A 12719-nucleotide genomic window follows, 5' to 3' on the forward strand; every position below is an offset into this window, starting at 1 on the left:
CCGTCATGGGATCCCAGGGCATATACGATGCTGGTGCGTAGACGCTGCTCAGGAAATATCTGCCAGACTCAGCTGAGGGACAGGTGGATTCATATCAGGTAGCTGAGAACCCTGGGGCACTAAGGTGGAGGCACAGGTCGTTCAGTGAATGTTAGATAGATGAACGAATGGAAAAAAATGGAAGAAAAGAGGGAGGGAAAGAAAGAGGAAGGGAAGAGAACAATATGAATATTCCTTACTATGTTATTATTGTTTTTGTTTTTTGCGGTACGCGGGCTTCTCACTGTTGTGGCCTCTCCCGTTGCGGAGCACAGGCTCCAGACGCGCAGGCTCAGCGGCCATGGCTCACGGGCGCAGCTGCTCTGCAGCATGTGGGATCCTCCCGGACCAGGGCACGAACCCTCCTCCCCTGCATTGGCAGGCGGACTCCCAACCACTGCGCCACCAGGGAAGCCCTAAAGAATCTTCTTAAACCAAGGCTTAAGTGGGCCGTGGATAGGCCCATGGGTAAGTGTCCTCCTTCTCATCGAGTCCCACAGGATGTTAATATGTGTCACGTGGGAGAAGGGCGCTCTATGGCCAAATAAGTTTGAAAACTGCCGGTCAGAGCTGACAGATGATTGAGGCGAGTCACAGTCATGTGCCCGAAGAGTCCTAGTGTCTGAGTCCTGCCCCAGGCTCTCCTCCTCCTTGGTTTTAAAATCCCTCTTGTCGAAAATGGCCATTGAGAACGTGGCCTAAAGTCATTCAGTCAAATGGCCAGACTTTTCTTCTCCCTCTTATAACTAGGACACAGAGAACAATATAATGTCAGGGAGTCGTGAATGTGTTCTGGGTCCCAGACTCAGTGCCCTGAATATTGCAAACTTGTGGATATCATCAAGAAGAGAATTCTCAATCTGGTGAGTCTGGTGGGGCTTCTACTACCAAGAGATGGATGGTATTTGTTCTCTTGTTTAAAAGACCTTAACTGAGCAATCAGCAGGCACTTGGGGCAGGGTGGAAGGTGGGAACTAGTGGTAACATAAATATGAATCAAGTCCAGATCTCAAGCAGCTTACAGTTTAGAAGATATCTCTACTCTAGTAAAGATAATGAACTATGTGATGGATAAAACACAGGGCTATAAGAAAAGCACAGAGGGCTCTGAGAGGCCAAAGGAAGGAGAAAGAGATTGCAGCTGGGGAACTCTGGGAAGCCTTCCTGGAGGAGGAGACATTATGATAATCAGAATCATTTGCTCTTCTTCCTCTTCTTCTATGGGCAGGGTTTATTCCCTGTTCCAGCAATGCAAGGTTTGACTTGCTGTTGCCAATGCAATGTTAGTGAGCTTGATAGAGAACAGAGTTGAATGTGCTTGCTTGCATAAAGCTTTTTTTTTTTTTTTTTTCTCACGCTACTGCCATCACTATGACCAAAAAAAAACAACCATGGTCGGGGAGGATGAAAGAACCCACCCTCCCGCTGGGAGCCAATCCCACCTGAGTTCTGCTTAGATCAGCTAATCTCCAGCTAACCTGCAGAAACATGAGTGAGAATGAATGTTTGTGGATTTAAGCCACTGACTTTTTGTGGTGGTGTGACGTGTGGCATTTTTGTGACAATTGCTGTCTAACATAGATAAGTTGGATCCTGAAGGAAGGGTATGATTTGGATTATGGAGAAGGTAGGGGGCCTCTCAGATGGAAACAGGGAGATAAAGGCAAGCAAGGGGGATTTCAGGCCTGTGGGAAAATAGCAAACGAGGTGGAAAGGGATTCAATAGGCTGAAGGCTCAAAGCATTGGAGCGACTCCAAACTTTAGAAGGTCTGAGGCCAGTGTGAAAAATTCAGGCTTTATACTAAAGAGAATTGTAGTAGGCAGAATAATGACACCTCCCCGAAGACCTTCCTAACCCTCAGAACTTGTGAGTATGTTAGCTGACGTGGCAAAAAAGATTTGCAGGTTTCATTAAATTAATAATCTTGAGATAGGGAGAGTATTTTGGATTATCTGGGTGGGCCCGATGCAATCATCAGGGTCCTTATAAAAGAGAGGCCAGAAGGTCAGAGAAGACATGTGGCAGAAGCAGAGGTCAGAATAACGCCACCAAAAACCAAGGAATGTAGGCAGCCTCTAGAAGCTGGGAAGTTATGCCCTGAGCCTCCAGAAAGGAAAAAAGCCATGCCTCCATCTTGATTTTAGTCCCATAAAACTATTTTGGCTTGTGATCCCCTAAACTGTGATCTAATGCATTTGTGTTCTTTGAGTCAGTAAGTTCATGACAGTTTACTACAGCAGCAAAGGGAAACTCATACCGGGACAGAGGTTTGTATGCAGGGAAAAACCCTGATTAGAATTGTATTTTTGGATGATCACTTTATCAAATTAGCATGTGTAATATTTATACTAAGAAGAATTAATAAGAATTAATTCATGCTAGCAATAATTATTACTAGTAATAATGATTAACTATTATAAACAGTGTATTATTATTATTATTGCAGTCATCACTCGTATGCAAGGGGGGGTCCTGGAACGACTCCCCCAAGGATACCAAAATCCAAGGATGCTCAAGTTCCTTATATAAAATGGCGTAGTATTTGCATATAACATACAGCACATTCTCAGCATCAACTCATTTAAATCATCTCTAGATTACCTTATAATACCTAATACAATGTAAATGCCATGTAAATTGTTGTAAATACAATGTAAACATTAGGTAAATAGTTACCTGTACTTGGCAAATTCAAGTTTTGCTTTTTGGAACTTTCTAGAACTTTTTCCCATATTTTCAATCCACAGTTGGTTGATTCTAAGATGTGGAGGGCTGACTATACTAGCATTCATCGAGCACTTAGTATTTACCCAGAACTTTTCCAAGAACTTTACAAGTGTTAACTCACAACATCCCTATGAAATGGGAGCTATGACTGTCCCCAGCTCACAGACAAGGAAACCAAGGCACACTGAGGAGACTAAGCACAGAGAGGTGCAGCAACGTGCCCAAGGTCACACAGCCCGTCTAGCTCTGCACTTAAACATTGAGGGTCGGCCACGGGAAAGGGTTCGCTGAAGTGACAGAAGGGATGGCGGCCTAAGGTGGTGCATCCCAGTCCAGGGCTATTCCCACTGCACCATTGGAGGCCACCATGGATGCTGCCCCAAGGAAGGAGAGAAAAAAACGAGGGCAAATCGTAATATCAGCAGGTCAAATGTAGGAGCACACGGGCAATTGGTCAGCAGAAGGTACCCTCCCGGCATAAAACCCCATCTCGGAAACAGTGATAGAAGAAGCCTGTGTAATGCTCTATGAAAAGGTTTAACATTTTTAAAGGAGATAGGACACAGCAAGAAGCAGAAATAAAAGCAGGAGAGGAGAATGGGGTGGAAGAAGGCAGGCCTGCCCCGCTTTAAGCAACCTTTGGATTCATGAGAAAGAGATGGTTCCTCTGGGCAGGCACAGTCCTCCCCATGGTCCCACCGCCTGGTGGGGACGGTTTGCAGAAGCTTCCATCTCTCCTGCGCTCAGCCAGGGGCTCTGTGCCGTGTAAACCGTATGACCGTACTCCACTGCCCAGCTGCAAGGGTGAACACCAGCAACTCCCTTTGGGTTCTGTTGTTGTTTGTTTGTTTCCGATAAACCTTTAATTTTAGAATAGTTTTAGATTTACAGAAAACTTGCAAAGTTAGTACAGAGAGTTCCTATATACTCCACACCCCATTTTTCTACAGTTAACATCTTATTTTATAGTCAGATATTATCTCTATGGGAATCCCAACGCCAACCATTTAATTCATGAAACCTAAAATAGTATTGAACACTTACTATGTGATAAGTGCGGGGTGTCGGCAAAATAACTGAGAGAGCAGACAGCTCCGTTTTTTTGTGGTTTACATTCTCACAGGAGAGACAGTCAGTAACTTGTAGATAAGGTGGTTTCAGACAGATAATAAATAGCAAAATGTAGCAAGAAAGTGACTCGCAGAGTTGGGTGAGGCAGTCTTAGACTGGGTGGTCAGGGAAATCCTCTTTGATGAATTGACATATGAGCTGAACCCTGAAAAATGAGAAGGGAAGAAAGCGTCCCAGGCAGAGGAAAGAATGCAAAAGATCTGGGGCAGGACAAGCTCAAAAATGAGAGACCAGACAAGTGGCCTGTGTGGCCACAGCACAATATGTCCTGACAGGCGGCAGAAGCCAGATCAGATATAACCTTGGAGGTCAAAGGCTTTTGAGCCAATTGGACAGATTCTTTTATAATCCAGGCTCTACTCCTTATGTGCTGTGTGACCTCAAGCAAGTTACTCAACCTCTCTGTTCCTCGGTGTCTTCTTTATAAAGATCTGCTGGGACAGAGTATCCAGCATCCAGAGGCCTTGCAGCTCTGCAGCCATCATGACTCTTGCATGACGTCCACACAGCGGTGCTGGGCATGCACTTTACAAATCCACCAGCACCATCACAGCAACCAGGGGCCAGTGATGCTCTTGGAGCCTGTGACACAGATACCTGGTTGTTCAGCTCCAGTGCTGTCCAGCTCTTCCCCTATGAGAGCCCACTCCTCACTCTCTCTATCCTCCCAAAGAAGAAAGCCTGGGTTGACATTACTCCGGAAATGGATTCTGGATCTGAGATTCCCCAGGACCAGCAGCCCACTCAGAGACACCAGAAAGGGCCGTGAGGAAAGGAGACATCCATTACACGTGCTCTGGGAAACTCCTCAGGACATTCCCAGACTTGTCTGAAGAGCCTTTGGGACAGGTTGACAAGATGATGAATGTCAGACACAGAGGAAAAGAGTTCAAAAGCCGAGAGCTAATTGCCTTGGGATAAACTCTGACTGCAGGAGACCCCTGCAGAATGCCATTGCCCTGTGGTGGAGATTAGCCTGGGAAACGGGAAAGCTTCTCAGACTGGAGTCAGAGCCACACGGCTAGATGGTAATGGCCACCATTATTGAGTAATGAGTGTGTGCTCTGAGATGTTCTCACAAAAGCAGCATTAAAGCAATACAACCACTGTCCTTGTTTTTAGAAGGGTGTTTCCATTAGGAATATGCTCACAGGCAAATCAGTAAACTGTACTAATAGCGGCTTAAACAAATAGGGTTCGTTTTTGTTGTTTTTGCACATGGGGAAAGGTCTGGAGATAGAGAGCTCCTAATATTGGTTGGGATGCTTTGACTGTGGCATCAGAGACCTAAGCTCTTTCTGGTTGTTTTCTCTGCCATTCTTACCAGTTGCCACATTACCTCATGCTTGTTGCCTCATGATTGCAATGTGGCTGCTGTCAGTCCAGCTATCACATCCATTACCAAGGCACTCCTATTTGAAAGGGATTGAATAGGCAACTAATGCCACTATATTCAAAGGGTAAGCTGAGTCAGGGATCTGCGGCATGGTATGGTGGAGATGACATGGAATGTCTCCTGTTTACTCTATCACTTGCGAGCTATGAAACTTCAACACCCTCGTCTCTCTCTGAGCCTCGGTTTCCTCATATACAAAAAGGAAGACAGTGATGCTAGTATCCATGTAAGGATAACAAGAAAGGGGATGTGAAATTTCTTAGTAAACAATTAAGTGGCATGAATGTTCCAGAAATTGCATGGTCCTCTCTGTGTAACACAGCATCACTGGGCAAAGAGAACACTCTGGACTCAGCCTTCCTTGGCTTTGAATTCTCCCTTCTCCACTTATTACCTGGGTGACCAAGGTTAAAAAACAACTTATCCACATCACAGTTTTCTCATCTGTAAAATGGGGCAAGAACCGTATCTTGCTCACAGGGGCAGCGTGCAGGTTAAAGGAGATAATGCAGGGAAAGGGCCTTGCCTGTTACCACCACATCACAGGTGCTCAGTAAGTGGTGGTTGTTAGTACAATATGCTGGTGACGCACAATTTGAAACCTTTCTGTTCAACCTCTCCAAGTTCCAGACCCGCTGCTTCTACACTTGTCCTGGATCGCTTGACCTGGGTGCTTCACAGACACTGGAATGGAAAGGAAGAGGATGACAGCCTAGAAACTCATACCTCTCCCTCCTCCTTCCTCACAGGCCCCTGTCTGAACTGTCACCAAGCCCCACCAATCCCATCTCTCTAATATCCTCCCACCTCATTCCTGTTCCTTCCTCCCTAGAGCCAGAGCTTCAGGGCACATTCCTAATCCTCCAGCCTAGAAACACCCCGCCAGACTACTGCTTCTCAAAATGTAATGTGCTTGCAGATCAGTTAAAATGCAGATTCTAAGTCCTAGGCCTGGGGAGAGGGGAGAGGATTCTCCATTTTAACAAGCTCCCAGGTGATGCTGCTTCTGCTGGTCTGAAGACCTCACTTTGCGTCATCAGACTCTAGAATCAACTGGATTATAGGTAAAACTCTGGGCTGTAGCCCAAACCCAGTGCTACCACCACCACTGCCATTGCTGCTGCTACTACCGCCAACAATGATAACAACAACAGGGCTTCCCCGGTGGCGCAGTGGTTGAGGGTCCGCCTGCCGATGCAGGGGACGCGGGTTCGTGCCCCGGTCCGGGACGATCCCACATGCCGCGGAGCGGCTGGGCCCGTGAGCCATGGCCGCTGAGCCTGCGCGTCCGGAGCCTGTGCTCCGCAACGGGAGAGGCCACAGCAGTGAGAGGCCCGCGTATTGCAATAAAAAATAATAATAATAACAGCAACACATAGTAGTTGTTGAGTTCTTACTGTCTTCCAGGCACCCTTTTAGTCTTTGTATATTTGTTATCTCATTTAATTTACATGAATTCCTCCCAGTCTGTGGATGAGGAAACAGAAGCCTGAAAGGTTGTCACATAGACAAGATATTTCAGCCCATTAGTAATGCAGCTAGAGTGCAAAGCCCAGTCTCTTATGGTCTAGGGACATTAGGTTATTCTTGTGACACCTGTCTTAAATTTCCTGTAGCCGATGATTTTTGGTACCTGGCATCAAATCCCTTTGGCTCACATCTAATTTCAGGCACAACCACGGTAGACAGTGGTGCCAGCAACTGAACTTAAAAGAGCTTTTGTATTTTCTGCTTTCTGTGCATATGGTCCAGAAGAACTAGGTGTGGGTGCGGAAGGGTCAGTAGTGGAAAACATCCCCAGGGCAACCGTCAGCCAATGCACTAGCCTTCTGTTCTCAGAGGAGCGATTCTGGAAAACATTCCCGACACATTGCAGATGACCCAACAAAGTCAAGACTCCATTGTCTCCACTGGCCTCCTGTATAACACACCCGCGTGGTAGCTTTTCCTCTACTGTCTCCATCTCTGTTCCCTCCCTCCTGCTTCCTGAGGTCACCTTCAAAATAAACTACTGGTACCCACGTCCTGCTCTCATGCACTGTGTCTGGAGAAACCAAACTTTCATAGGACCCAAAAGGGCATGGAATGGGTAATAGGGGTGAGTGGGTGTACGGTTTTAGATGGAGAAAGGATGGGGAAGAAAGATGTATCGAGCTCCTGTGTTGAGTCAAGAACAATTACACGTGCCAGCTCACTGAATTCCCACATGGCTTGCAGGCTAAATTAAATATCCCCCTTTTACAGGGGAGGAAACTGAGATCCGGGGAGTTGGAACAGCTTACTAAGGTTACTCAGATAGCTAATGATTCAGATACGATTCAAACTCAGCTCTGCCTGACTCCACACCCAATGTTCCCTCCTCCATACTGTACCAACCCAAACATTCCACAGGGAGACTGTGCCCCAGCCTCCAGTTAACACTCCCTCCGTTCTGCACTGTGATGATGCGGCTGTGGGAACGGGCATCTGCTTCTCGCTCTGCCCTCCACAGCCTTAGTGATAATATTTGGATAGTTGAGAAGAAACATCACCACTCATCTACAGTCTTTGACTTCTAAAGACGAGGATGGGTTATTCACCAAATCTTTGTACAACGTATTTGATTTTTGCTGACTTTTGAAAATGTGTCTCCTAAAGACACGTGATCCTTCCCTTTGTTTACTCTTTTGGTTTGTGGTACAAATCACGGGTAGGGCTCAGGGAGGCATCCCTGCCAGCAAAGCAACACGCACGCTCTCCATGGACCCCCCACGCCTCAAGGGATTTGGCAGAGACCTTGCTGCACTTTCTCCTGCAGCCATCACTTCACCTGAGTAAAGCCCAGTGGTAACAAGTCACGATTCTGGAGCCCAATATGTCCCAGGAAGTAAGCACAGGACAGGAGACTGAAGGCTGGGTTTCAGCACCAGCTCTATACCAACCAGCAGTGAGACCTTGAATGAGATACTTAGACTCACCGAGACTCAGTTGTCCCATCTGTAAAAGGGGCTCCATCGAGGTATGAAGCACATTATTCTTCTTCTATTTCATTGATTTTAAGACAGGATTTTTGGTTTTTTACATTTTAAAAGCTTCAACAACAGACAGGATGAATCCTAAAATCCGTGGCATCTCAGATTGATTAAAATACAGCATTGAAGAAACTATTCACATCCAGGACAAATAGCTGAGGCAGAGCCCCCCAGGCCTAGAGCTTCTGCGCTGGTTGGTCACTGACTCTGAAATCCCCAAAGGTGTTTTATATCTCACCTAATAAAATTACTGTAAAAGTTGGTAGAAAAAATAATTAAAATTCCTTTTTTAATTATTAAAACATTTGGCAAGGGCTCATGCTGTAGGAATGCAGGAAGCACAGGCTTTGAGGTGGAATCCTGGGATCAGAGGTCTGGTTTAATAACCTGGGTTTCAGGTTATTAAAAACTGGGTTAGGTTTTCAGACCAGATCTGTACCAAATATGTATAAAACTGCCAACGTTCTTATCTATCACTAACTAGCTCTTTGAACTCGAACAAGTTACCTAGTCTCTCTGAGATTCAGTTTCTTCGTCTATAAATTGAGGGGGAATAAAAGTGCTTTCTTCGTAGTGTTGTAGGAATTAAAAAGTTAATAGACGTAAAGTGCTTTCATTAGTTCCATCGTGTATGCAATGCCCAGTAAATGTCAGCATTTACACACACACAATAAGCATATATGTGTGTCTGGACAATGTCCTAGAGTTTTCCTTTATCAGACCCTTCAGGGGCACCATGAGTGCCCCACTCTACAGATGAGAAAACAGAGACCAGAAGCTATGTGACCCCCTGAGCTCTCAGAGCTACTAAGTGGCTGAAGTAGGTTGGAGAGAAACCCAGGTATACACCACACTAGAAGGCATCCGAGTGACCATCTTCCCCTAAAAATTCCCTATAACCTGCTTTCCCAAGATCTTCCATGGGAATAAAGGATGGCCAGGGGCATAGAACTCCAAGGGCTGCTTTGCTTATGTTTGCTTTATATTTTGGGCTTCTGAATAATTTTTTGTTTTGGGGGGAAAGGGTTCAGCAGCTGAAAAATAATTATAGGAATAAATACGTAAGTGTCGAGCCACTGGCTTCTCCCCTCCTAACTTCCCTCTTCTGGAAAGTGAGACTCAGAGAAGGGAGAAGCTGGCTCAGGTCTCCGTGTCGTTTGATGTCAAGGAGAGCACCAGAGGCTAGGTCTTCACGCTGCCATCTCTCCAAGACCCATACCACCTCTCTGCCGGGGAGCCTCCATAGTGTATTTTACCCTGAGTTTGATTTGGAGAAATTAAGCCATTTTAAACTCCACCACAGACTGGACTCACTGTGTTCCTGTCCAAAAAACCATGAAGACAACTGCAAATCCCAAACTAATGACATCACAAGCTGGCATCCTTCTAAGGGTGGACGCATGCCATTTTGAACATGCGCTGCATTAGTAAGCAGTGGAATGCTAATAAAACGTGTGCAATAAATTGCATTTTAAAAGCATCATGGGAGGCTGAGATTGCTCTTTCAAGAAACCCTACGAGGAATTCTTTGATAGAGTAAGAAGGGGGGAAAAAGCCTTGAACAATGGAATAAAAATCATTCATTTGAGTCTTGTAAATCCAGACTGTAGTATATGGTGCTTCCTTTGAGCATACTGCTTTTTATGTGTGTAGCCTATGCCTGAACACTCATAAATAAATCAGCGGGGTAACTATGGCTGGAAAGCAACAGCTCCACCTCTCACCAATCCCCTCTTATCTAGTTTCTCCCCACCTCTCCCGTCCCTCAAAAGCGAAAACTACTTCCACCCTTAAAATATCTAAGTATAGCGACTGGGCCTCTGGACCGCAGATCCTCGCTCCCTCATCAACATCTTTGAACATCGGCAGCTCCGGAGGCCGGGGTAGGAAACTATGTGAAAGAATCCTCTGATGTCACAGTTTCTGGGTGTCACTGGAACATCTGATCATCATCCCTTTGGCACTTCCAGCCTTCTCTGGAAGGTCAGTAGAAGCAATCGATCTATTCACCTCTACAGGAATCAGACTCGGGCTATTTTGGTTTTCAGTGAATTATGCCTTTTCAGTTTGGGACCCAACCAAGGAGGTTTCCAGTGGAAGGGGGAGATTCTCCAGTTGGGCTGGAGCCTGGGCTGAGCTCCAGTGCTGCCTGTAATGAGAAAGAGATGTCACCAACCAGGCAACTCGGAAGATGCCCTGGAAGTCATGGCCCGACAATAACTGATGTTCCCATCACTGTCTATTTAACGATGCGAAAGCCGCCTGCACAAAGCAGCAAGGAAATGCAGCCTAAAGAGCATCATTAAGTCTTCTGCAGAGGTTTGACTAGGTCAAGGGTGATGGGCCAGCATCATCTTATGATCTAGTAAACAAAAGTGGTGGCACATTCGGATGAAAAAAAAAATCTAAGTAAATGAGGTCACGGTGATTTCGAGCAAGGAGAACAGATGGGCGATGAGGAGACCTGAGTTCAAGCACTTTGATTTTTTTTGGGGGGGGGAGCAGCTTGCGGGTTCTTAGTTCCCCCACCAGGGATTGAACCCGGTCCCTCTGCAGTGGAAGCATATGGAGTCCTAAGCTCTGGACCACCAGGGAATTCCCCAAGCACTTTGATTTTTAAGCAACCCATCCTGTCACCTCTCTGAGACTCGGTGTCTTCATTTGTGATGCAGAAATAGCACCTGCTCAACTGAAGTTAGAGAACAATTTGGGGAATCAAATTAGATGATGAATGCAAAAGCGTTTATCAAAAGAACACTAGTTCAGGGGCTTCCCTGGTGGCGCAGTGGTTGAGAGTCCGCCTGCCGATGCAGGGGACAAGGGTTCGTGCCCCGGTCCGGGAAGATCCCACATGCCGTGGAGCGGCTGGGCCCGTGAGCCATGGCCGCTGAGCCTGCACGTCCAGAGCCTGTGCTCCGGAACAGGAGAGGCCACAGCAGTGAGAGGCCCGCGTACCGCAGAAAACAAAACAAAACAAAACAAAACAAAAAAACACTAGTTCAGAGGGAGGAAAGAACACAGGCTTCAGAATGAGGCTGCCCTCTCTTCCCCCTTCTCCTATGTACAGTTAGCCATCGAGTCCCACAGAATCTACTCAATTAAATTCTCTATGTGTGTATCTCCTCCACCCCTATGCCATGGCCCTAACTCAAGCTCACCTCAGCTTTCACCTATATTATTAGAACAGCTCCTCACTAGCCCCTCTACATCAAGGTATATCCACAGGGCAGTTAAGGTGATTTTTCTAAAATGCAGCTCTTAACAGCTCCCCATTTCTCACAAGAAAAAAAGATTCAGTTCTTGTGTAAGGCTTAGCAGAGCCTTCAAGATTCACCCCTGCTCACCTCTCCACTTTTCTATAGCCAGAAAACACGGCAACCTCAAGGAACAATTAGTAGCTACCACGGGTGTTGCGTGGAGTAAGGACCAAGATGAGAGGTGGGTGCAAACCTCTGCTTCCCCGCTGTCCTGCTGTATGACTAGCTAGCAGGTCACTAGACACTCAGAGCCTCAGTCCCCTCATTTGCAAACAAAAAGGGTAACATTACCTTGATTTAAGGATTGGATGAGACCATGTATATAAACACCAGGTCGATATCTGGCACATAACAGAAGCTTAATATATGACAGCTGCTCTAGGCTTTTGCTATATTGTATTGTTGTTTCCCTTGTTTATGGCTGAGAGAGGTGTTCCTCAGTGGGGTCCACGGACTGCCAACAATCCACAAACTCCATTATCCACCTGCCTCAAGATAAGGGGCTTGCACAGATGTAAACCCACTCCTCTCCCTGAGAGTCTCCCAGGGTCCCACCCAGGGCACGGCTGGGATGCAGGCAGTAGGTGCTCAGCGCTGGCCCCTCACAATGGGACCCCGAGAAAACGGTGGTGATACGGCGGGTCCAAGCAGAGCTGTGGGCGTTTGCTCCGACCCTTCAGCCCAGTGGTGGGGGAGGAATCGGGCTCCTGGCCCTTTCATTTAACTTCTTATTTTCCCTTTGGCTTCAGTTCCTTCGCAGCATCTGGTTTCTGTCACTGGACGGATGACATTTGGAGCCCAAGTTCCTTGACCTCCCAAGGACCCTGAGCATCCATTGGGCTTATCAGAGCTGTGCGTCCCAAGCCAGAGGAATGCGCCTGCGAAGATGGGGAAGCAGCCTGGACCCAGGAGCGAGGTTGGAGATCATAGTGAGGACCTGGAAACGTGCCTGGGCTGCGCGAAGGCCTTCGGCTGCCCAGGCCAACTCAGCTGTCCCGAAAGCTCTCCAGAGGCTCCTGCCACCTCCTGCCGCCTCGTCCCAGGCTCCTTGCATGGGGCAGGGCCAGCACTGAACAACTTAGTTGTGCAAACTTTCTTGAAAACAGAAAGCCCTCGATAAGAGATAGCTGTTTTCTTTATCATTATCATTATTATG

The 12719-nt window shown here is 46.8% G+C and overlaps 1 protein-coding gene across 1 annotated transcript; it reads left to right on the forward strand.

Moving 5' to 3' along the window:
- Positions 1-10360: 10360 nt before the first annotated feature.
- LOC114895254 (protein FAM229B-like) lies at positions 10361-10612 on the forward strand. Its single transcript, XM_029222476.1, has one exon. It carries the CDS (start codon positions 10361-10363, stop codon positions 10610-10612), a length of 252 nt encoding a protein of 83 aa, XP_029078309.1.
- The last annotated feature ends 2107 nt before the right edge of the window (positions 10613-12719 follow it).

Source organism: Monodon monoceros, unplaced genomic scaffold, assembly GCF_005190385.1.
Source record: "Monodon monoceros isolate NGI ecotype Baffin Bay Population unplaced genomic scaffold, NGI_Narwhal_1 Super_Scaffold_14, whole genome shotgun sequence".
Taxonomy (NCBI): Eukaryota; Metazoa; Chordata; class Mammalia; order Artiodactyla; family Monodontidae; genus Monodon; species Monodon monoceros.

Coding starts and splice junctions, on each gene's coding strand:
- LOC114895254 (XM_029222476.1), top strand. CDS start 10,361: ATGCCTTTTCAGTTTGGGACCCAACCAAGGAGGTTTCCAGTGGAAGGG.